Source organism: Ovis canadensis, chromosome 14 (assembly GCF_042477335.2).
Source record: "Ovis canadensis isolate MfBH-ARS-UI-01 breed Bighorn chromosome 14, ARS-UI_OviCan_v2, whole genome shotgun sequence".
Classification (NCBI taxonomy): Eukaryota; Metazoa; Chordata; class Mammalia; order Artiodactyla; family Bovidae; genus Ovis; species Ovis canadensis.
The window spans coordinates 58,265,045-58,287,630 of NC_091258.1; the positions used below are offsets into that span (position 1 = coordinate 58,265,045).

Below are 22,586 nucleotides of genomic sequence, written 5' to 3' on the forward strand. Positions count from 1 at the left end.
ATTTGTTTTCTACTTTGAGATCATCAAACTTTCTTTTCATACTGAATTTGTTAGTAAATATAATACAGTATTTAGTACAAACAGCAATTCAAACATCATTACCTTGTTTCTCATTTTAAATGGATTGCTTATATCATTTTACCATCAAATATGATGTTTGCTGAATTTTTTTTATAAATGCACTTTATCATGATTATGAAGAACTCTTTATTCTCATTTTTAAAGTTTTTTCTAAATCACAATAACTGCTTAGTATTATAATGCTGCTTATTTCCTTTATCAGTTAAGAGATCAGTCAATTTATCTACTTCTGTCCATGTATGTTTCTGAACTAGGTATGAGTCTGTTTCCCCAGTCACAGTAAAGCCAGTCTATTGACAGCAGGTTGTGGTGAAGGAAAGTGCAGTGTTTATTATAGGGCACCAATAGAGGAATCCTGGAGAAGGGAATGGCAACCCGCTCCAGTGTTCTTGCCTGGAAAATCCCATGGACAGGGAAGCCTGGCAGGCTACAGTCCATGGGGTTGCAATGAGTCGGACACGACTGAGCAGCTAAAGCGACGCAATGCAATAAAGGAGTGGAGGTAGCTAGTACTTCAGAGGCCCGAACTCCCCAAAGGTTTTCCAGGAAAGGTTTTTAAAGACAGGTTGAGGGAGGAGGGTTTTTAGGATATGTGATCAGCTGGTGGACATTCTTGTGATTGGTTGGTGCTGAGGTAATCTAGAGTCAACATCAACTATCTGGTTCCAGAAGGACTGGAGTCTACATTATTGTGGGAAACATACAGTTAATTTCTTCCACCTGATAAGGGGGTTTTGATGCATGATACAGGATGCTCGGGGCTGGTGCACTGGGATGACCCAGAGGGATGGTATGGGGAGGTAGGTGGGAGGGGGGTTCATGATGGGGAACACGTGTACACCCGTGGCGGATTCATGTTGATGTATGGCAAAACCAATACAATATTGTAAAGTAATTCGCCTCCAATTAAAATAAATAAATGTATATTTTAAAAAAAAAACAGCTCCAAGGGTATGGCTCAGAATACTATGTATAGCCCTTGAGGAGTTACAGAAGGTCTTTGACTTTATCTAATTGTTGAATGGCTACACTACTATTATATTGTCTTGCTTGACTTTTTTTCTTTTTCTCTGCATTTTCTCACATCTCTGATTATAAATATACTCTTTGGAACTTGGGAGACAGGGTTTTCTACAGACAAGAGGCATGTGGAAGACATGGTAGGGAGTCGTCTGTTCTGGGAAGACCTCTAAGGGTTCTGCGTGGTTGTATTTATGCAGTTTACTATATATACTTGTAATACTAGGCTATGTTTGCATTAGAATAAAATAAGCTTTAAAATATATATATGGTTTTTGTTTTACACTTCATTAGTTATGTGTGTGCATGTGTATATGTGTGTGTGTGTGTGTGTATACATATACACATGCATCTGGAGAAGGGCATGGCAATCCACTCCAGTATTCTTGCCTACACACATATATATATCTCCTACCTCTTGAACCTCCCCCCACCATCACCAGTTCCACCCCTCTAGGTCATCAGAGAGTGCCAGGCTGGGCTCCCTGTGCTATATAGTAGCTTCCTGCTAGATGTCTATTTTACACATAAAAAATATGGAATTCTTCACAGATTTATTTGTCATCCTTGTTCAGGGGCCATGCTAAGCTACTCTGTATTGTTGCAGTTTTAGTATATGTGTGGCTGATGCAAGCACTCTCTCTCTCTCTTTTTTTTAAATAGCTATTTAGTTATTTATTTTCAGCTCTGTTTGGTCTTAGTTGTGGCACAAGGGATCTTTTTGTGGCAGTTTACGGGAGCTTTTGTTGCAGTGCGTAGGCTTCACTCTAGTTATGGCGCACAGGTTTTAGCTGCCCCACAGCATGTGGCATTCCACAACCAGGGATCAAACCAGCGTCCCCTGAATTGAAAGTGGATTCTTAACCACTAGAAAACCAGGGAAGTCCCATCAAGGTCTGTCTTACTTAGGGGCTTCCTCAGTAGTCTTATCCCTTGCTCTTTATTTTTCCTCACAGATCATTAGTCCAAATGGTTTAGGTATCTGTCTGATTTAGTATATTCCTTCCATGCTTCTTCTGCAAGAGTGTAGAATAAGCTTACCCCTCATGGATTGAGTGTGGAAGATGCTCCTGAGTCTGGGCCAGCCCTGTGTGTCTGCTCAGAGCTGCCTTTGTGGTAGAAGCAGTGATGATGTGAATCTGGGCTGGTCCTGCTATTATCAGTAGGGCCTGTTCACCTGACTATGCTGTGTTGCCCATGCCAATTTCTGTGTCCTTGGTGCCCACATGCATGAAGCTGTGTGCAGCCCTGCAAACTTTACAAGTGGGACCTATTTATCTAGCAAAGTAGTCATTTAGCAGTTACCTCAGTAATCTAGGAACGGACAAGATTAATCCATCCGTATATTTTCTACAGTGTCCTCTGAATGGAAGATGTGTTTCTGTCAACTCTTTTCTGTGCTGAGCACCTCTGTTAACTCTTTCCTGTGCTGAGTACCCCTCAGGATCTGCTGAGCTCTGTGCCTTCCTGTGGAGTCCCTCTTGGGGCACCTAAGAGAGCATCTGTCCTTCCATGTGCAAGGCTTCAGATGACTGGGTTTGATGCCCTGACTGGGTATCCTATGTTCTGAGTCCATGAGTATTGCCAGTCTAAGGATGAGAAGAGATACATTATACCACTGGAACTGTAGTAAATGTAGTCGAATATTTTTCAAAAGGAAATCAGAAGGAAACTTCCAAGTATGATGGCAACACAGAAGCAGTGGGTGTATCTATGCCAGTCTTCATTGGAATCATGAAGGCAAGCCCTATCCTCAACTATTGCCTGATTCTGGACTTCTCCTTTTGGGGGGCTTGTCTCAGTACTGTTGCCCTGTCTTGGCACTCAGAGCTTGTGCCCATCTCTCTCTCTGACTTTCTGGCTACCAGGTCTTGATCGATGGGGCAATATGTCCTGCCTGGAATCCCCAATAGATTCCTATGGGCTGGGTAGGAAGTGCACCCCCAAACACCGTTTCAGGGCAGTTTGAGAATATCTCAGTGCAAGGTCCTTAGATAAATACATGGCTAGAGAGCATCTCCCTCCTGCATCAGGGTTCCTGTTCTCTGTGTAGGGTGATGATGCCTCTGAAGCTTCAAATATGGTATCCTTCTCCCTTCCTCCTGCTGCCTTCACTGAGCATCTTCCACTGAATTCTTCTTAATTAATGGGCAGATGGACATAGGACACCATGAGACTTTGTGTCCCCAACAAAGGAGACCCAGACAGGGACTTGGGGGTATGTAGGTAAATAGAGAGGTGATGTCAGGTGCTGAAGTGAGGAACTAAGGACAGTGAACACCCAAGTGAGAAAGGCCACGGGGGTGAGCAGGTGGGGCTCAAGGCCCCAGGAGGCCTTTAAAAGAGAGTGTGGAGCTCACCTCTGAGGAGACACACCAGCAATCAAGGAGGCTGGGGTCTGTAGTGTCTGAGGGTTGCCCTGTGAGCATGAATCCCCACACTTTCTACTGAGCTTTGTTCAGCAAGCTCCCCAGTGCTGGAGAAATCCACCAAGCTGAAAGGGCAGATGCTGGTGTTTGAGGAGGGGAGTGTCAGCAGTGGGGGATTATCCCACAGCTGCAGGTGAACTCAGGTTGGCCTAGGTAGAGGCGAGGTGGGGCGTCTATGATCTCAGAGGGAAGTCATATGAGAATCAGAGATCCATAGTCACAGGTTTTTGATAGTTACCTTCCCACCCATCTGAGGTTTTGGATGTCAGACAGAAAGGATTTGGGAGAAATCAGATGTTGCCTTTTCTACTAACTCAGATTAGATAAGGGTGCTGTAGATTGGAGGAAGGCAGGGAGAGGGGAGGGGGCAATGGGCAATATGGACGTGTCTCCCCAGCAGCCCCAGGAGTTCTGTGCAGCTGAGAGCCAAGAAACAGACTCTCTCTGTCCCAGAAGGACCAACTACCCCTCACTCGTTTTTGCCACATCCTTGGATGGATCCCTATAACATCTATACACTCACTGCAGAGCAGGGTGAGTCTATATTCAAGACATTGTAAGGAGCACCTAACTCATAGGGGTGGCAACTGTCCTTTCAGAAGGCCTGGAGCTTTTATGTCTGTTAAGTGGAGGTGGAGGTGGAATACACATCCTGGGTCAGATGAGAAGGGTCCCTGCGCCAGGACCTGCTTACACCTGTTGAACTCACCTTAGCTCCCACAGAGACAGGTCTCCATCTTAGAAGCACCCTCAGCCAGAGCCTGGTGGGGGTGGAGTGGTGGACGGAGACAAGGGCCCAATGTCACCCGGGGCAAGGAGACCTCCCCCGCATCCCCCAGGGTCCCCTCCGCAGGGAGAAGCAGCAGCTCTGGATCACCTTGGGGACCTGTCCTAAGCCTCCTCACCATGAGGACCTTAGAGATTCCCTGTCTTAGACCCAGCCTTGTGGGGTAAGCCCAGCAGACTCTTTTCTGGAGGGGAGCTGTTGGGTGGGAAGACGCTCTTAGAGAGGGAGTGGGGTCAGGTGAAGAAGAATCAGACAGCGTGAGTGTGGGGCCTGGTTCGTGGACAGGTAGCAGAGACACAGGAGGAACGAGAATCTCCAGGCCCCTAAACGTTCACTCTGAGGGTGAGACCCAGCTCACCCTGGATGTGGAAGCAGCTGAGTCCACAATGGGGGTTGGCATTAGGATCAGCTGAGACCCAAGGAGTGACAGAGTTCAGCATGTGAAACTTGACCCTTTGTTCTTCCTCTCCTTCAGGCACTTAAGACAGGGGTCCTTCTCACCTGTTATTTTATTTTGTCCTCTCCCCAGCCTTGAAGATTGGAGGTGGTTCGATTTTATAAATGGCAACAGCCCAAAGGACTGTAATATGTGCACAGTCACAGGGGGAGGTAGCTGAGCTCGTCTCCCCAGCATGGATGAGTGGGGAAAGTTATGTCTCTTACCCACTCTGAGCCTCAGATTCTCCCCTGTCAGATAAGGATGATTACTCCTACTCCTCAAGGTTGCTGGGAGGAATAAAATTTGGTGGGTGATGCATGTGACCTGTGGATCTTGATGGCAGAAATGATCGACACTCTGGCTGATGTAATGATCATTACCCATGCCCCCACCTGCTGAATCTGTGGAGGAGCATCTGACAGCACTGAAATCCAGCTGCAGTGGGAAGGCACACTGGTGGTCTCCACTGTGGCCATGTCCTCTCCCGCACCCGCAAAGCCCCATCTCCAGTGAGTAAGCACTCTCCTGTGGATTGCAGGGCTTTTTATTGCTGGAATCCTCTATAATCAGACACCTAGATGTGGCAGGTTGCTAACTCTACTTAGGGATCAGGCGAGTGGCTTCCTTGGGTTCCTGGCAGGGATGTTTCCATCAGCAGAGAGAACTTGAATAGATTTTATTCTGTAAGAGAAGGTACAGAAATCTGGTGAGGCCTCAGGGGTGGATGTGACAATTAGCTGCACTGAACAAGGGGAAGGGCCTGCAAGTTGTTTGGAGGGAGGCCTCTGGATGTGAGCAGGTAAAGGTGAATACTTCCCAGTGAGGTTCCTCCAATGGAACAGAGATTGTGGGGTTTCCCTGGAAGGCTGTAGGCAGTCTTCTGGGATACAGTGGGGGACTGCTGAGGACCACCTGGCAGGACTCTGGAGTGACACCTGGGAGTCTCCAGGGATGAGCTGATCCCTATCTGCTTCCTCCCTCTGGCCCTTGGACACTTAGAGCTGAAGCAGCTGCTTGTTCCCACCATCTCTAGGGCAGCAGAGAGAGGATTGACCTTGGGCATTGACTGATCCTCGACTCTGGGCATCCCAGGCCTGGGGAGGGTAGGAGGGCAGCTTTTGGAAGCAGCTACCTCTTTTAGGCATGTGAAATCTGTTGAGTCCAGGGAACTAGGACAAATGTGGGTGTTAGATGGGGTGGAGTAGGGACTTGAAGCACTAGGGAAAGAACTGATGTTTGGAAAAGGGAAGGACTCAATGTGAATGGACTACAGAAGAGTCAGATTCCTGTGCTGGAGAGGCTGCAGTCAGGGAGGCCAGTGCTGAGGGCCTACCTCCAAAGGCAGGTGATGTCACAGAGTCAGGAGGACCTGGAGGGTCCCAGGCCTGTGACCATGCAGAGCCCAGTCAGGGCCAGCTCAAGAGCTCCAGGGCTGAACTGAGTTTTCCTGCAGAAACCTTTCCCACATTTTGGGTGTTGGCCACTTCCTCTCTACCTGCTCATTCATGAGGTTCTTTTTGCTTCCAGGTTCCTGGGGAAGAGCCAGGGTGTAGAGGAAATGATGCCCTCCACTTCCCAGTGGCCTGAGCAGACCCCTGACACCCCCGCCCCACACAGGCACATTCACACACAGTTTGACTCACCAGAGCGCTCAAAGCATCCTGCTTATCCTGTGGTGTCAAGTTCTCATCAACACAGCTCTTCAGGGTATTGGCAGTTTCCAGTACATCAGGGTTTTGGTTATACTTTTCAACTTGTTCAATATAGGCCTCATGGCTTCCTGATATGAACAGGTCAACTGTGTCCCTCAAGGCTGGGCAGATGTCATCACACTCTGAAACAGAAAGATATGGGGACACTCCCTGTAAGGCACTCATCAGAACACCCTATTCCCTTCCTGCTCCCAACATGCTCAGTGCTGCCCTGGGAAGATGTCGGAACCCTTGGGGAGCCCAGGTCGCAGCCACTCACTTCCACCCACGATGAGGAGTAAGGCAGCGCAGAGCAGCAGGAGAGCTCCAGCCCGCGTCATGGTGCCAGTGGCAGGTGCTCCCTACTCACCTGGAGCCCTTTTATACCTGTGCTTGTCCTCACCCCAGGGGACTGTGTTGCATGCTTGCTTTTTTCAGGAGATATGCCAGGCCACAATGTGAAGGTGCCCGGGCTGCACAGAAGGAGCTGTGTGTGTTGGCAAGATTCTAGTGCTTGAGTCCACAGAGGGCGCTGGCTCAGCCTCCTCCCCACTGGAGGGCTCTGTGGGAGGGGCAGCTGACTCAGGAAGCTTAACAACTGAAAATCCCCAGGTTGACAAAAAGGACAAAAATGCTCCCAAATCATGCCTCCTGAATGATGGCCAGTGGTAGCCTGTCAGTACAATATGTGACCTTGAAGACAGGATCGTGTGGACATTAGCAGTTTACAGTTAGATCAGTGATTAGTGAACCGTCTCACAGGGGTTTGTGCCAGGTAGGCCAGAGCACAAGCCCTGAGCCCCTGGTCACACTCTGGTGGCTCCTGTCCTGCTATTGTCACCATGTCCTTCATCTTGTCAGTGGCCTTTGTTGGGCCACTTCCCTGAATCAGTATCTGGAGCCTGGAAACTTCTTCTATGTGCTGGCCCAGAAATTTCTGTTTTTCTCTTGGCCAGGTCCTACTACCTGGCAACTTTAATAGCACCCCATTCTACACTGCAATATTGTTTGCAACATCTTTTTTCTATTCTTTTCTATTCTTTTTTTTTTTCCTGGCTATTTTTTTTTTTTAGTTTTTTATTTTTTTAAATTTTAAAATCTTTAATTCTTACATGCGTTCCCAAACATGAACCCCCCTCCCACCGCCCTCCCCATAACATCTCGCTGGGTCATCCCCATGCACCAGCCCCAAGCATGCTGTATCCTGCGTCAGACATAGACTGGTGATTCAATTCTTACATGATAGTATACATGTTAGAATGCCATTCTCCCAAATCATCCCACCCTCTCCCTCTCCCTCTGAGTCCAAAAGTCCGTTATACACATCTGTGTCTTTTTTCCTGTCTTGCATACAGGGTTGTCATTGCCATCTTCCTAAATTCCATATATATGTGTTAGTATACTGTATTGGTGTTTTTCTTTCTGGCTTACTTCACTCTGTATAATCGGCTCCAGTTTCATCCATCTCATCAGAACTGATTCAAATGAATTCTTTTTAACGGCTGAGTAATACTCCATTGTGTATATGTACCACAGCTTTCTTAGCCATTCATCTGCTGATGGACATCTAGGTTGTTTCCATGTCCTGGCTATTATAAACAGTGCTGCGATGAACATTGGGGTACATGTGTCTCTTTCCATTCTGGTTTCCTCGGTGTGTATGCCCAGCAGTGGGATTGCTGGGTCATAAGGCAGTTCTATTTGCAATTTTTTAAGGAATCTCCACACTGTTCTCCATAGTGGCTGTACTAGTTTGCATTCCCACCAACAGTGTAGGAGGGTTCCCTTTTCTCCACACCCTCTCCAGCATTTATTGCTTGCAGATTTTTGGATCGCAGCCATTCTGACTGGTGTGAAGTGGTACCTCATTGTGGTTTTGATTTGCATTTCTCTAATAATGAGTGATGTTGAGCATCTTTTCATGTGTTTGTTAGCCATCCATATGTCTTCTTTGGAGAAATGTCTATTTAGTTCTTTGGCCCATTTTTTGATTGGGTCGTTTATTTTTCTGGAATTGAGCTGCATAAGTTGCTTGTATATTTTTGAGATTAGTTGTTTGTCAGTTGCTTCATTTGCTATTATTTTCTCCCATTCAGAAGGCTGTCTTTTCACCTTGCTTATATTTTCCTTTGTTGTGCAGAAGCTTTTAATTTTAATTAGATCCCATTTGTTTATTTTTGCTTTTATTTCCAGAATTCTGGGAGGTGGATCATAGAGGATCCTGCTGTGATGTATGTCTGAGAGTGTTTTGCCTATGTTCTTCTCTAGGAGTTTTATAGTTTCTGATCTTACATTTAGATCTTTAATCCATTTTGAGTTTATTTTTGTGTGCGGTGTTAGAAAGTGATCTAGTTTCATTCTTCTTTTTTCTTTTAAATTAAACTTTATATTGGAGTATAACCGATTTACAGTGTTATGATCGTTTCAGGTGGAGTGCAAAGGGGCTCAGCCATATGTATATACACAACCATCCTTTTTTTCCCCAAACTCCTCTCCCATCCAGGATTGAGCTGTGTTCCCTTTGCTTTTAGAGTTGGTCCTCATTGGTTATCTATTTTATTTCTCTAAAATTTATTGATTTTTTTATTGACAGGTAAATGCTTTACAATGTGTGTTGGTTTTTACCGTACATCAACATGAATCAGTCATAGGTAAACACTTGTCTCTTCCCTTTTGAACCTTTCTCCCACCTGACCACCCCATTCTACTCCCCTAAGTTTTCCCAGAGCACCAGGATGCACTCCCTGCTCTACACAACAACTTCCCATTAGCTATCTATTTACACATGGTAATATATGTATTCGGAGAAGGCAATGGCACCCCACTCCAGTACTCTTGCCTGGAAAATCCCATGGACGGAGGAGCCTGGTAGGCTGCAGTCCATGGAGTCGCTAAGAGTCGGACACGACTGAGCAACTTCACTTTTACTTTTCACTTTCATGCATTGGAGAAGGAAATGGCAACCCACTCCAGTGTTCTTGCCTGGAGAATCCCAGGGAAGGGGGAGGCTGGTGGGCTGCTGTCAATGGGGTTGCACAGTCAGACACGACTGAAGCGACTTAGCAGCAGCAGCAGCAGCAGCAATGTATGTATTTCAATGCTACTTTTACAGTTCATCACACTCTCTCCCTCCTTGTGTCCACAAGTCTTTTCTCTATGTCTCAGTCTCTATTCCTGCCCAGCAAATAGGTTCATCAGTTCCATTTTCTAGATTTTATATGTGTGCATTAGTACGTAATATTTGTTTTTCTGACTTGCTTCACTCTGTATAATGGACTCTAGTTTCATCCACCTCATTATAACTCAGATGTGTTCCTTTCTATGGCCGAGTAGTATTCCATTGCGTATATATACACCACAACTTCTTTATCCTTGTATCTGCCAATGGACATCTAGGTGGCTTCCACGTACTAGGTATTGTAAATAGTGCTGCAGTGAACATTGGAGTACATGTGACTTTTCCAATTATGATTTTGTCAATGTATGTGCCTAGTAGTGGGATTGTTGGGTCATGTGATAGTTTCATTGATAATTTTTCAAGGATTCTCTATAGTGTTCTCCATAGTGACTATATCAATTTACATTGCCACAAACAGCACAAGAGGTTTCCCTTTTCTCCACATGTTCTCCAGATTTTTTGTAGATTTTTTGATGATGATCATTCTGACTGGTGTGAAGTGATATCTCATTGTAGTTTTGCATTTATCTAATATTGAGTGATGTTGAGCATTTTTTCACGCATTGATTAATTTTTAGTATGTCTTTTTTGGAGAAATGTCTATTTAGATCTTCTGCCCATTTTTTGATTACGTTGTTTGATTTTCCGATGTTGAGCTAAATGAGTGCTTGTATATTTGGGGGATTAATCCTTTGTCAGTTGCTTCATTTGCAATTATTCTATCACATTCTGAGGGTTTCCTTTTCATCTTGTTTATGGTTTCCTTTGCTGAGAAAAAGCTTTTGACCACTTAAGTGGTTCCCATTTGTTAATTTTTGTTTTTATTTATGTTACTCTAGGAGGTGAGTCATAGAGGATCATACTACAGTTTATGTCAAAGAGTTTTCTGCCTGTGTTTTCCTCTAAGAGTTTTATAGTTTCTGGTCTTCCATTTAGGCTTTTAATCCATTTTGGGTTTATCTTTGTGTATGGTGCTAGGCAGTGTTCTAACTTCATTCTTCTATAATACACATTGCTGTGCAATTTCCCTAACATCACTTATTGAAGAGGCTATTTCTCCATTGTATAGTCTTGCCTCCCTTGTCAGAGATAAGCTGCCCATAGGTGTGTGGGTTTATTTCTGGGCTTTTATCTTGATCCATTGTTCTATATTTTTCTATTTCTGCCTGTACCATATTGTCTTGATGAGTGTAGCATTGTAGTATAGTCTGAAATCAGGAAGATTGATTCTTCCAGCTTCATTCTCCTTTCTCAAGATTGCTTTGACTATAAGAGGTCTTTCATGTTTCCATATGAATTTTGAAATTTTTTGTTCTAGTTCTGTGAAAAATGCAATTGGTACTATGATAGGAATTGCATTGACTCTGTAGATTGCTTTCTGTAGTATAATCATTTTCACAATTTTGATTCTTCCCTTCCAAGAACATGGTATATCTCTCCATCTGTTTATGTCATCTCTGATTTCTTTCATCAGTGTCTTATAGTTTTCTCTACAGAGTTCTTTTGTCTCCTTAGGTAGGTTTATTGCTAGGTATTTTATGCTTTTTATGTCAATGGTGAATGGGATTGATTCCTTAATTTCTCTTTCTGAGTATTCATTGTTAGTGTACAGGAATACAGAAGATTCTTGTGTATTGATTTTGTATCCTGTGACATTACTAAATTACTGATTAGGTCTGTTAATTTTTTGATAGTATTTTTAGGGTTTTCTGTGTATGGTACCATATCATCTGCAAACAGTGAGAGTTTTATTTTTCTTTTCCAATCTGGATTACTTTTATTTTGATTTCACCTCCGAATGCCATTGCTAGGATTTCCAAAACTATTGGGTAATAGTGGTCAATGTGGGCACCCTTATCTTGTTCCTGATCTTAGAATGAATGCTTTCAGTTTTTCACCATTGAAAATAATGTTTCCTGTGGGTTTATCATACACGGCCTTTGTCACGTTCAGGTAAGTTCCTTCTATGCTGATTTTCTGGAGAGTTCTTATCATAAATGGGTGATGAATTCTGTCAAAAGCTTTTTCTACATCTGTAGAGTATATCATGGCTGATTCATGTTGATTTGACAGAAAACAATGAAATTCTATAAAGCAGTTATCCTTCAATTTAAAAATAAAATTTTTTATATTTGTTAATATGATGTTTGGTACAATACAATGATTGGTTTACATACATTGAAGAATCCTTGCATCCATTAGATAAACCCAACTTGATCATGGTGTGCCATCCTTATCCATTTTAAATATAGTAGTGTGTACTTGTCCAACCCAAACTCCCTAACCATGCCTTACCCTCATCATTCCTGCTGGCAATTGTAAGTTCATTCTCTAAGTCCATCAGTCTCTTTCTGTTTTGCAAATAAGTTCATTTATATCGTGTCTTTTTAGATTCCACATATATGAGATGTCGTAAGTTATTTCTGCTTCTTTGTCTGACTTAATATGACTTAATATGTCTTTCTCAGTATGATAGTTCTTAGGTCCATCTGTTTTCTGCAACCTCTTTTGACCCTTGGGTGTCTCTGTACTGTCTTTTGACCCTTGAGTCTCCTCTCCAGATCTCCCACTTGAGGAAAAGCCAAACCCCTTCTAGGCCACAATCTTTGGGCCAGTTGCACAACCAGCCCTGTGCTGCTGCTGCCTCTATGAACATACACCTACCTTTCTCTCCTCCCTGAATGCCTCTTTTCTGCTTCTTGACCTGACCAAGTGTGCTCCTGCAGCAGGGCCTTAGCACATAGAGGCCTCCTGGCCTGGAAGGCTCTTGCTCCTGTGGTGGTGTGATGCCTCATCCTCAGATATCTTCAAGTATCACAGGGCACAGATTTCCCCCAACTATTGAGCCCTATTATCAAAGCAATCTGCCCTCTCCTCCCCTGACAGCCCTTTGTCTTCTCCCCCTGCTTCATCTTCACCCAGAGCGCTTCTTCCTGTGGGGTCACTGTCTTTCACTCCCTCTTGGGTGATGAAGGGCTGCAGGAGAGCGAGAGCTGTGCTGTGTGCTGCTGTATCTCAGGACTAGGGGAGGGCCCACCATTCGGTAGAGGTTGCACAGTGTTTGTTAGAATAATGGCAGGAATATTCCATTTCTCTGGAGTTGATAAACAAGAATATTTTTAGTTCTATTTACTATAGATGTGCTTATAAGTATTGCCTGAGAGAAAATAAATAAGGTAAAGATTTAAAATGTTTGATAAGTCAGAATCAAGTAGCTTTTTGCTAGAGGCACCTGACTGGCCTTTGCCTGAGTCACCTGTAGTGGATTAAAGTTTGCTGAGTTGGGACACAAGGTGTGACCACAGTCAGAACCCTATGCCATATAGGATTCACATCCGGTAACTGCTCTTGGCAAAGAGACACCAAGTACTGAGCTGCAGTGTCAGCTGACCACCGTGCAGCCCCTGCTCACCATGACTCCTATTGCCTGGGGGCCACCTCTCTGAAGGTCACCCCACGAGGGGCTCAGGTGACTGCAGATGTGTCTCAGAGGTTCCTGGGCAGGAAGGTGAACACCCCAAGGCCCAGGCTGCACATGCTGGCTCTTTGTCTATGGTGGCAGGACTTCCATGTGGTGAGACCCCTGCCCATGGGTCCCATGCCTCCTGTCCTTCAGAAGACACTGCCCCCAGTGCCATCCACAGCTCTGTGAGGAGAGAAGTCAGGGCTTGGAGTGCTGAGTAATACAGGTGGCTGCTATGTATCCAGCCCAGTGCCCCTTCAAGGGTGCCATAGAGTCCTCTGACACATCTCTGAGTGGTGGGGACATTTAGTGACATCAGAGTGAGAAGCTGGGTAGCATCAATGGAGGATTCACCTGATGTAAACCTTTCCCAATACAGGTTGTTTTTTAAAATGTATTTTGAATTTGTGTTGACTTCTGCCATACAACATGACTCAGCCATGAGCGTACATGTTTCCTGCCTCTTGAATCTTCCCCCACCTTCCACCCAATCCCACCTTTCTAGGTTGTCACAGATTACCAGGTTGAGCTCTCTGTATCAAGTTGTTTTTCAATAAAATTTTATTTGGAACAATTTTGGATTTATAGAATAGTTGAAAATATTTGTCAAAACTGACAGACAACCTTGGAGCATTAGTAATAACTCAACCTCACAATATGTGAGGATTTGGATTTCACCAGATTGTCCATTAATGTGTCTTTGGATTCCAGGATGCAATACATGATCTACACACACTGCATTCATTGTCATGTGTCCCCAGTGTCCTCTGCTCTGTGGAACTGCTCATTCTCTCCTGGTCTGTCATGGCTTTGGGAGGTCTGAGAAGGACTGGTCAGGGATGGTAGAAGGCCCTCCAAGCTGAGTCTGTCTGCTATTGTTCTTGTAATGTAGAGTGGAGGAAATGGTAGCCCACTCCAGTATCCTTGTCTGGTGAATCCCACAGACAAAAGAGCCTCTCAGGTTATAGTCCTTGGGGTCACAAAGAGTCAAACATAACTTATAACTCTGAGCACAGCACAGAGGAGGCCTCAGACTTTGGGTTTTGTGAAAGACAACACAGAGCTGAAGCCCCCTGCTTGTCTTCTTAATCTGGGTACATGTGACAGCTGTGTGTCTTACCACTGGATATGTCATATTTGATTGTTGATTAATGTTATGTTTGTCAGATCTGCACTGTTTTCCAACCTTCTCCTCTCCTCCTGTTTTCTTTGGAAATGAGTTACTGAGTCTAGCCCATGCTCGGGGAGTGCAGAGCAGTAAGTTTTCCCTCCTGAAGGGGATAATCTATCTGTGTAACTAGAGATGTTTCAGTAAGGAATGGTTGTCTCTTCTCCCACATTATTTTAGTTTTGTTTAGGTGCACTAGGGCTTTTTGTTTGTTTGTTTGTTTTTTAATTTTTTTTAATTGAAGGATGGTTGCTTTACAGGATTTTGTAGTTTTCTGTCATAACATCAACAAGAATCAGCCATAGGTTCACCCATGTCGCCTCCCTCCCGAAACTCCCTCCTATCTCCCTCACCACTCCACCCTTCTAGATTGTCACAGAGCCCCTGTTTGAGTTCCCTGAGTCATACAGCAGATTCCCATTGGCTATCTATTTTACATATGGTAATGTAAGTTTCCATTACTCTCTCCATACATTCACCTTCTCCCTCCTCTCCTCCTCCTGTGTCCACAAGTCTGTTTTCTATGTCGGTTTCTCCATTGCTGTCCTGAAAATTAATTCATCAGTACAATCTTTCTAGAGTCTGTGTATATGTGTCAGTATACGATATTTATATTTCTCTTTCTGGCCTACTTGACTCTGAATGATAGACTCCAGGTTCGTCCACCTCATTAGAACTGAGTCAAATGTGTTCCTTTTTATCAGTTCAGTTCAGTTGCTCAGTCATGTCTGACTCTTTGCTAGCCCATGGACTGCAGCACGCCAGGCTTCCCTGTCCATCACCAACTCCCAAGTTTCGCTCAAACTCATGTCCGTCGAGTTGGTGATGCCATCCAACCACCTCATCCTCTGTCATCCCCTTCTCCTCTTGCCTTCAATCTTTCCCAGCATAAGGGTCTTTTCCAAAGACCCTCTTGGAGAGCACAAGCAAAACTTTGTGCGCACCAGGACCCAGGAGAAAGGAGCAATGACCCCATAAGAGACTGACCCAGACTTGCCTGTGGGTGTCCAGGAGTCTCCGGCAGAGGCGTGGGTCGGCAGTGCCCTGCTGCAGGGTCAGGGGCGATGAGTGAGGCAGTGCATGCACAGGACCTTTTGAAGGAGGTCGCCATTATCTTCATTACCTCCACCATGGTTTGGTCTCAGGTCAAACAACAGGGAGGGAACACAGCCCCACCCATCAATAGAAAATTGGATTAAAGATTTACTGAGCATGGCCCCTCCCATCAGAACAAGACTTAGTTTCCCCTACAGTCAGTCTCTCCCATCTGGAAGCTTCCAAAAGCCTCTTATCCTTGTCCCTCAGAGGGCTGCTGATGCTGCTAAGTCACTTCAGTGGTGTCCGACTCTGTGTGACCCCATAGACGGCAGCCCACCAGGCTCCGTCGTCCCTGGGATTCTCCAGGCAAAACACTGGAGTGGGTTGCCATTTCCTTCTCCAATGCATGAAAGTGAAAGTGAAGTCACTCAGTCGTGTCTGACTCTTCTCCAGCCCCATGGACTGCAGCCTACCAGGCTCCTCCATCCACGGGATTTTCCAGGCAAGAGTACTGGAGTGGGGTGCCATTGCCTTCTCCTCCCTCAGAAGGCAGACAGAATGAAAACCACAATCACAGAAAACTAATCAAACTGATCACATGGACCACAGCCTGGTCTAGCTCAATGAAACTATGAGCCATGCCATGTAGGGTCACCCAAGATGGACAGGTCATGATGGAGAGTTCTGATAAAATGTGGTCCGCTGAAGAAGGCAATGGCAAAGCACTTCAGTATTCTTGCATTAAGAACCCCATGAACAGTATGAAAAGGTGAAAAGCTATGACACTGAAAGATGAACTCCCCAGATTGGTAGGTACCCAATATGCTACTGGAGAAGAGTGGAGAAATAACACCAGAAAGAATGAAGAGATGGAGCCAAAGCAAAAACAACACCCAGTTGTTGATGTGACTGGTGATGGAAGTAAAGTCTAATGCTGTAAAGAACAATATTGCATAGGAACCTGGAATGTTAGGTCTGTGAATCAAGGTAAATTGGAAGTGGTCAAACAGGAGATGGCAAGAGTGAACATTGATATTTTAGGAATCAGTGAACTAAAATGGACTGGAATGGGTGAATTTAACTCAGATGACCATTATATCTACTACTGTTGGCAAGAATACCTTAGAAGAAATGAAGTAGCCATTAGTCAACAAACGAGTCTGAAATGCAGTTCCTTTTTATGGCTGAGTAGTATCCCATTGTACATATGTACCACAGCTTCTGTATCCATTCATCTGTTGATGGGTATCTAGGTTGCTTCCATGTTTTAGCTATTATAAATAGTGCTGCAGTGAACTATGGGATACATGTGTCTTTGTCAGTTTTGGTTTTCTCAGGGTATGCCTAGTAGTGGGATTGCTAGGTCATATGGTGGTTTTATTCCTAGCTTTTTAAAGGAATCTTCATACCATCTCTCATAGTGGCTGTATCAATTTACATTCCCACCAGCAATGCAGGAGAGTTCCCTTTGTTTCTATACTACAAAGCTATAGTCATCAAGACAGTATGGCACTGGCACAAAAACAGAAATATAAACCAATGGAACAAGATAGAAAGCACAGAGATAAATCCAATACCTATTAGTACCTTATTTTTTACAAAGGAGGCAAGAATATACCATGGGGATAAGATAGCCTCTTCAATAAATGGTGCTGGGAAAACTGGACAGCTGCATGCAAGAGAATGAAATTAGAACACTTCCTAATGCCATACATAGAGATAAACTCAAAATGGATTAAAGACCTAAGTGTAAGACCAGAAACTTTAAAAGTCTTAGAGGAAAACAGGCAGCACACATAAATCAAAGCAAGATCCTCTATTACCCACCTCCTAAAGTAATGGAAATAAAACCAAAAATAAACAAGTGGGACCTAAATTTAAAAGCTTTTGCACATCAAAGGAAACTACAAAAAAGGTGAAAAGACAACCCTCAGAATGGGAGAAAATAATGGCAATGAAACAACTGACATGAGATCAATTTCCAAAATATACAAGCAGCTCATGCAATTCAATACCAGAAAAACAAACAACCCAATCAAAAAGTGTGAAAAAGACTTGAAAAGACATTTCTCCAAAGAAGACATATAGATGGCTAACAAACACATGAAAAGATGCTCAACATTGCTCAATATTAGAGAAATGCAAATCAAAACTGAAATGAGATACCATCTCACACCAGTTAGAATGGCCATCGTCAAAAAGTCTACAAACAGTAAATGCTGGAGAGGGTGTGGAGACAAGGTGTGCTAGGTCTTGTTGTGGCATGTGGAACTTCTCTTTGCAGAGGACAGTATCTCTAGTTGCAGCAGGAGGGTTTTAGTTGCCCCAGGGCATGGGGGAGCTTAGGCCCCTGACCAGGGATTGAACCAATTACCACTGCATCAGAGGGCAGATTCTTAACCACTGGACACCAGGGAAGTTGCTATTTATTTACTTAATCATTTATTTTATTAGTGTGGACTCATGCACATTAGTGTGGACTCACACATATTACTGTATACTTTGGGTTATCATCCAGTACTCTGTTATTTATATTGTCCATCAAACCTTTTCCAATCTGTCAGTAGGAGCTTCTCAGACTTCCTTTTAGAGTTTCAAGGTCCATTTCATTGTATCTGTGCAAATAAACTGCTCTCCTAATGTGAAAGTTTGAGTTTGACTCTTGACAGAGTTTTCACACACGGAGTGCTGCCTCTGGTGAACCCAGCACTCTTGGCCTTAGAACTCCCATCTCCAGTGGCCTGTAGGACTGTGGACCTCAGAGTCTCTGATGCAGGAGACAAACCTTACAGCCCTACAGCTGCTCGCTGATGTTTCTGGATAAACTGTGCAGTTCAGGTACCTCTTGAGATCAGGTCCACTGATGGAAGATGAGACAACCAGAAAGGGCAAGGCTAGACCACTAGGGGTCAAGAATGTGCCCAGGAACTTGTTCTCTTAAGGGTTTGAGAAAGACTGGTAGCATGATGTGAAATTAACAGAATTAGAAGCCCAGTGAAAACCTACATGGCTGTAAGTCCTATGAGTTCCTTGTTGGGAATATTTTGGAGCCAAGGTTGGTTGTCCACCTTGCTTGGGGCCCAGTCTAGAGACTGAAGATGTTAAGATATTCGAGGGCTTCAGTAAGGCCCCTTCAGCAAGGCCCCAATGCACAATTTTATGTGCATTCTTATCTCCAGGACTTAACCTTGGGGAAAAAGGAAGGATTCTGGATGACCTTTTTTCCTGCCTGACAGTGGTGTAGACCTGTCCTTGGCTCTTTTGTGATTCTGTCTGCTCAGTTTGGGAGAATGCTGCCCTTCGAACCAGGATAGGTTGGGGGAAGGTTGATCAGGAAAACAGGTGATCGTTGGGGCTGGGACAACAGAGCACTTGGCTCCAAATGGAGTCACTTAGAAATGTCAGTGTTGCTGTAATCACAGCCTCTGTTCTCTGGTGCCGAATGGAAACACAAACAGCATTTTGAATGAAGTAGGAAAGAGTAGCTTTTTTTGCTTTGCCAGGCAAATGTGAACACAGTGGGCTAATGTCCTGAAAACCACGTGAACCACCTTGGGGCAGGTAGTGAGGAGTTTTATAGTGTTTAAGGGGCAGGGCATGATCAGCTGGTGAACAGTTCTTGGATGGGTTGGCATCAAGGTGAATTTTTAAGCATCATCAACCTTTTGGTTTCAGCCAGTTTACGGTCAATGTTCTTGTGGTCAGCAGATTTCATCTGTAGGGGGGTCTATTTTCTGTAAAAACAACTTAGGAATATGTGTCAGGCCATTATATGTTCTAGGAAACTTGGAGTTTGGCGATTCTGTTATGTTGCAGAATTATAGTCTAAATTGTTACCAGTTCCCCAGCCCAATAGCTATTCTTTGTTTCTACATCTTCACATTTCCCAGTCATTCACTCTTGAGTCAGCATTTTACTTCAAAAGACAAGGTCACAGGGGCTTGTACATGGTTTCATCCGCTCCACTTGATCTTTGGCAAAGATACCCCCACATGTTCTCCAGAAGCTCTGCTCTCAGAGCGGAAAGGGCTTCCCACAGTTAACACCCCAAGGACAAGGGAACCGCATGTTCCAGGAGCCTGGCCACAGGACTGTGTTCCTCTTGGGAGGGGTTTGGGCTGAGCCCAAGGAGCTAGGGTGTTTTAAAGTGACAAGAACCCTGCCCTGAGCAGAGCACTCCAGCTGCCACCACAATGAAGGGAGCACTGCTTGTGCTGGCCTTGCTGGTGACCAGAGAGCTGACCTTTGAGACGCATGAGGGTAGGAAGGAGGGTCCAGATGGCCCTCCTGATCCTTGCTCAGTGCCGTCTCACTGCATCCTTCCCAGTCCTGTCCACACCACTTCTAGGGGCAGATTCTGAGGGCAGCTGTCTGATCAGTGCCCAGGAATCCTGCACAAACTCCCTGAGGCTTTCAGCCTTTGAATGGAAGGAGTGGTGTGGAGTTGGAAGGGTCATTAGCTATGCACACACTGGGGGATGGTTAGTTGGGGGTAGTGGTGCTCATTGGAAGGGAGGAAGCAGGCTGGTATGCCTGGGGCGGTGGTCAAGGGCAGAAGGGTCTCCAGGCCTATCCCCTCTTACTGCTCCCTTCTGCTGGGTGGTTTTCTGTCTGGAATGTAAGCAGTCCTGGGAGAGGGCGGGTCTCTGTGGGAGGTGAGTCTGGAAGCTTTGAATGTGAGTTCTATCAAGAGGTGAGAAACAGGAACCTCCTACTCTGGTAATCCTCTTGATAAGATGCTTTCTGTCTGTGCTTTCAGCGGAAGCCTGCCCTGTGTTTTATGGAGCGGTTGGTACGATTTTTATTGGGAGCAAAACATTGTTGAACTCAACACTCGATTTGGTTGATGCTACTGATGAGGAAAAGGAAGCTATCAGAAAACTCCAGGATTGCTTCAATGAGAATGGATTTCGTGCCAAGCTTTTCATTATAAAACTTGTGGTAATTGACTCTTTCCATCCCTTACCCTGCCCTGCCACTCACATGCATAGTGCAGTATGTCACATGGGAATAGATCACGCAGTCATGGGATATGTGACAGACAAGAGCTATAAAAAAAGAAACACATGAACCCTTTGCCTCACACTGCAACACCTGTAATATGTAACTGCAGTCCTCCTGCACATCCAGCCTCTTGTTACTGAATATGCCTGCATCATGCCAGTCAACTCACACACAGAATAGGGTTGTAATGTCAACGCAGTAGGCCAAGTGTCTTGAGTCATATGAGTTTTTTCCCTCAGTGAGAGGAGCTAGTATTGGAGGAATAGAATTTTAATGTTTGGCAGGAAAGGAAGCATTCAGCTCACACATATGTAAGAGTCTTGTCTGCTCTACTTTAGGAATACTGAAAAGGAGCCCCTGGCTTTAGAGTCTCTTTCCAGCATGAGACTCCCTGGCTTTGTGAAGTTTCTGGCCTGTGGTCTTGTCACTTCTTGTTCCCACTCTGATGGCCATTGCTCTGGCTCAGAGCCCCATTTCCACCCGCATGGTCTCCGTGTCTACAAGCCAGAATTTCCACTGTGGTGTTTTGGTGCCTGAAGCTCCTGAGGAGGATTCTAGGTATCTGTGACTGCTCACCTGAGCAAGCAGTGTATTTCCCAAAGAACCATCTTTCCTTTTTTGTTCTTGTTAAGTAATACTGGAGATTGTGAATAGTCTTTCTCAACATATTTTCCTCAAATTGTTGATTGTTCAAAATGAGAGGTTTTTTGCAGAGTTTCATGCACTAATAGGAGCACACAGAGCACATGGGTTTGTTTACGACACCTGCATGCACATTCCGTCCACCCAGCACACCTGACAGAAGAGGCTCAGGTGCAAGAGATGTGACCCAAACCCAGGCTCCAGCGCCTTGCTCCTCCCTCAGGACTAGTCCCGGCTGTGCCCTGCTGACCCTTGTCATCTTCTCCCCTCCCTAGCATGGTTGGTGACTCTGTCTTCCTCCTGACACCTGTGTTTGGGCTGTTAGGGAGCCATCCTCCCCCTGGTGCCTGCTGGCAGCCCCTTGTCCAGTGGTGGGTCTATGGGCAGAGGTTCTTGCTGGGGATGGGGCTGAATCCCTGAGGGTGAGGTGATCCTGGGGAGACAGGATAGCCTGGCTGTGGGCTCAGGTCCTGTCTTTTCTCCTCCTATTCCCTCCCAGAGTTCCATCATTTTAAATGAGGATTGCTCTGGCTATAGAGTGTCCACAGTGTTGAACGCTGTTTCAGGATTACTTCTCAGTGTGGCGTCTTTGGTGAGATGATCTTTCCCAGGGATGCCAGCGTGCACTCAAGCTTCCTGCCCTGTTCTCCTCAACTGAGGCTGGAATCCAGATACCTGTCCCACCTGATGTGGTGTCTATGAGGCTTACTCTAATAAAATCACTGCAGTATTGCTCAGTGTGCCACGTGTGTGTGCTCTGGGGAGGATGTGAGGCAGGAGGTCTCGGGAGATGGTGAGAAGTGACACATGTGGTCATTGAGAGCATGAGGACCAGAGTCAGACCGAATGATGGTAAACCCGGGCCCTGACCCTGGCAAGCTGTAGAAACGTGGGCAAGTCTGTTTAACTTTTTCAAGTCATTTTGTCATCTGCTAAATGGGGATTGTGTGTCAAGATTAAGCCAGTAACATAGTTTATAACAAGATTATAGCCAATAGCTTTTGAGGATAAAATTGTTGTTTGTGGACACAGATGGCATATCTCCTACTCTGGCCTTCAGCACAGTGGCAGAACGTCTAGTCCTTTAAATATCCCTCTGGTTATTGAATGGCAACTCCTGAGATGACCTGAGAGGGTCATCACAGGTCCCCTCTTCCTCCTAGTGGCATTTGCCATTTTCTACTTCTAGCCCGAGATTTCTTCAGGGACACTAAGTGGCACTGCTGTTCTTGGTGCTGCCATGGGGACCAGGACCTCCATTAAGTGTTGGACCAGGAAGAAGGAAGTGTATAGAAGAAACTACCTCAGTGAGAATGTTGTTTCTGTGGAAGCAGCTCATGCTATGAAGTGTGAATTGAAGGATGTGCCATATGGGGCACGTGTCCTGAACCCTCCAGCCTACTTGTAAAGGCATGAAATAGATAGTTGCATTACAATAGGAGATTTGTGAAGCTACCAGGATGGGATTAGGTTTTATTCCAGTTTCTTAAGGGTCTAGGTCATTGTCAGGCTACTCTCAGTATGACCCACAGAAAGAGTGGCATAACTGATAAAAATCTCTCTACCTTCTGGCCAGGCAGATGTACTAAGGTCACATACCAGGAGCTGAACTTGGGACTTGATGCTAAGTAGCCAGGGCCTTGAGT

The 22,586-nt window shown here is 45.1% G+C and overlaps 1 protein-coding gene and 1 non-coding gene across 2 annotated transcripts; one reads left to right on the top strand and one right to left on the bottom strand.

The window, feature by feature from the left end:
* Window positions 1-1,631: 1,631 nt before the first annotated feature.
* On the bottom strand, window positions 1,632-1,740 carry LOC138419886 (U6 spliceosomal RNA). Its single transcript, XR_011249137.1, has one exon. It is a non-coding gene; the product is annotated as a U6 spliceosomal RNA (small nuclear RNA).
* Window positions 1,741-19,487: 17,747 nt separating this feature from the next.
* Window positions 19,488-21,541, top strand: LOC138418376 (androgen-binding protein homolog). The gene is made up of 3 exons (XM_069549642.1): window positions 19,488-19,554; window positions 20,060-20,235; window positions 21,440-21,541. The coding sequence occupies exons 1-3, from the start codon at window positions 19,488-19,490 to the stop codon at window positions 21,539-21,541; spliced, it is 345 nt and encodes a 114-aa protein (XP_069405743.1).
* Window positions 21,542-22,586: the final 1,045 nt, after the last annotated feature.

Excerpts from the sequence above, each read along its gene's own strand:
- LOC138418376 (XM_069549642.1), top strand. The coding sequence starts at position 19,488 with ATGAAGGGAGCACTGCTTGTGCTGGCCTTGCTGGTGACCAGAGAGCTG. Across the intron at positions 19,555-20,059 it reads GACCTTTGAGACGCATGAGG|CCTGCCCTGTGTTTTATGGA; the intron begins GTAGGAAGGAGG and ends TTTCAGCGGAAG. Across the intron at positions 20,236-21,439 it reads TTTTCATTATAAAACTTGTG|AGTTCCATCATTTTAAATGA; the intron begins GTAATTGACTCT and ends ATTCCCTCCCAG.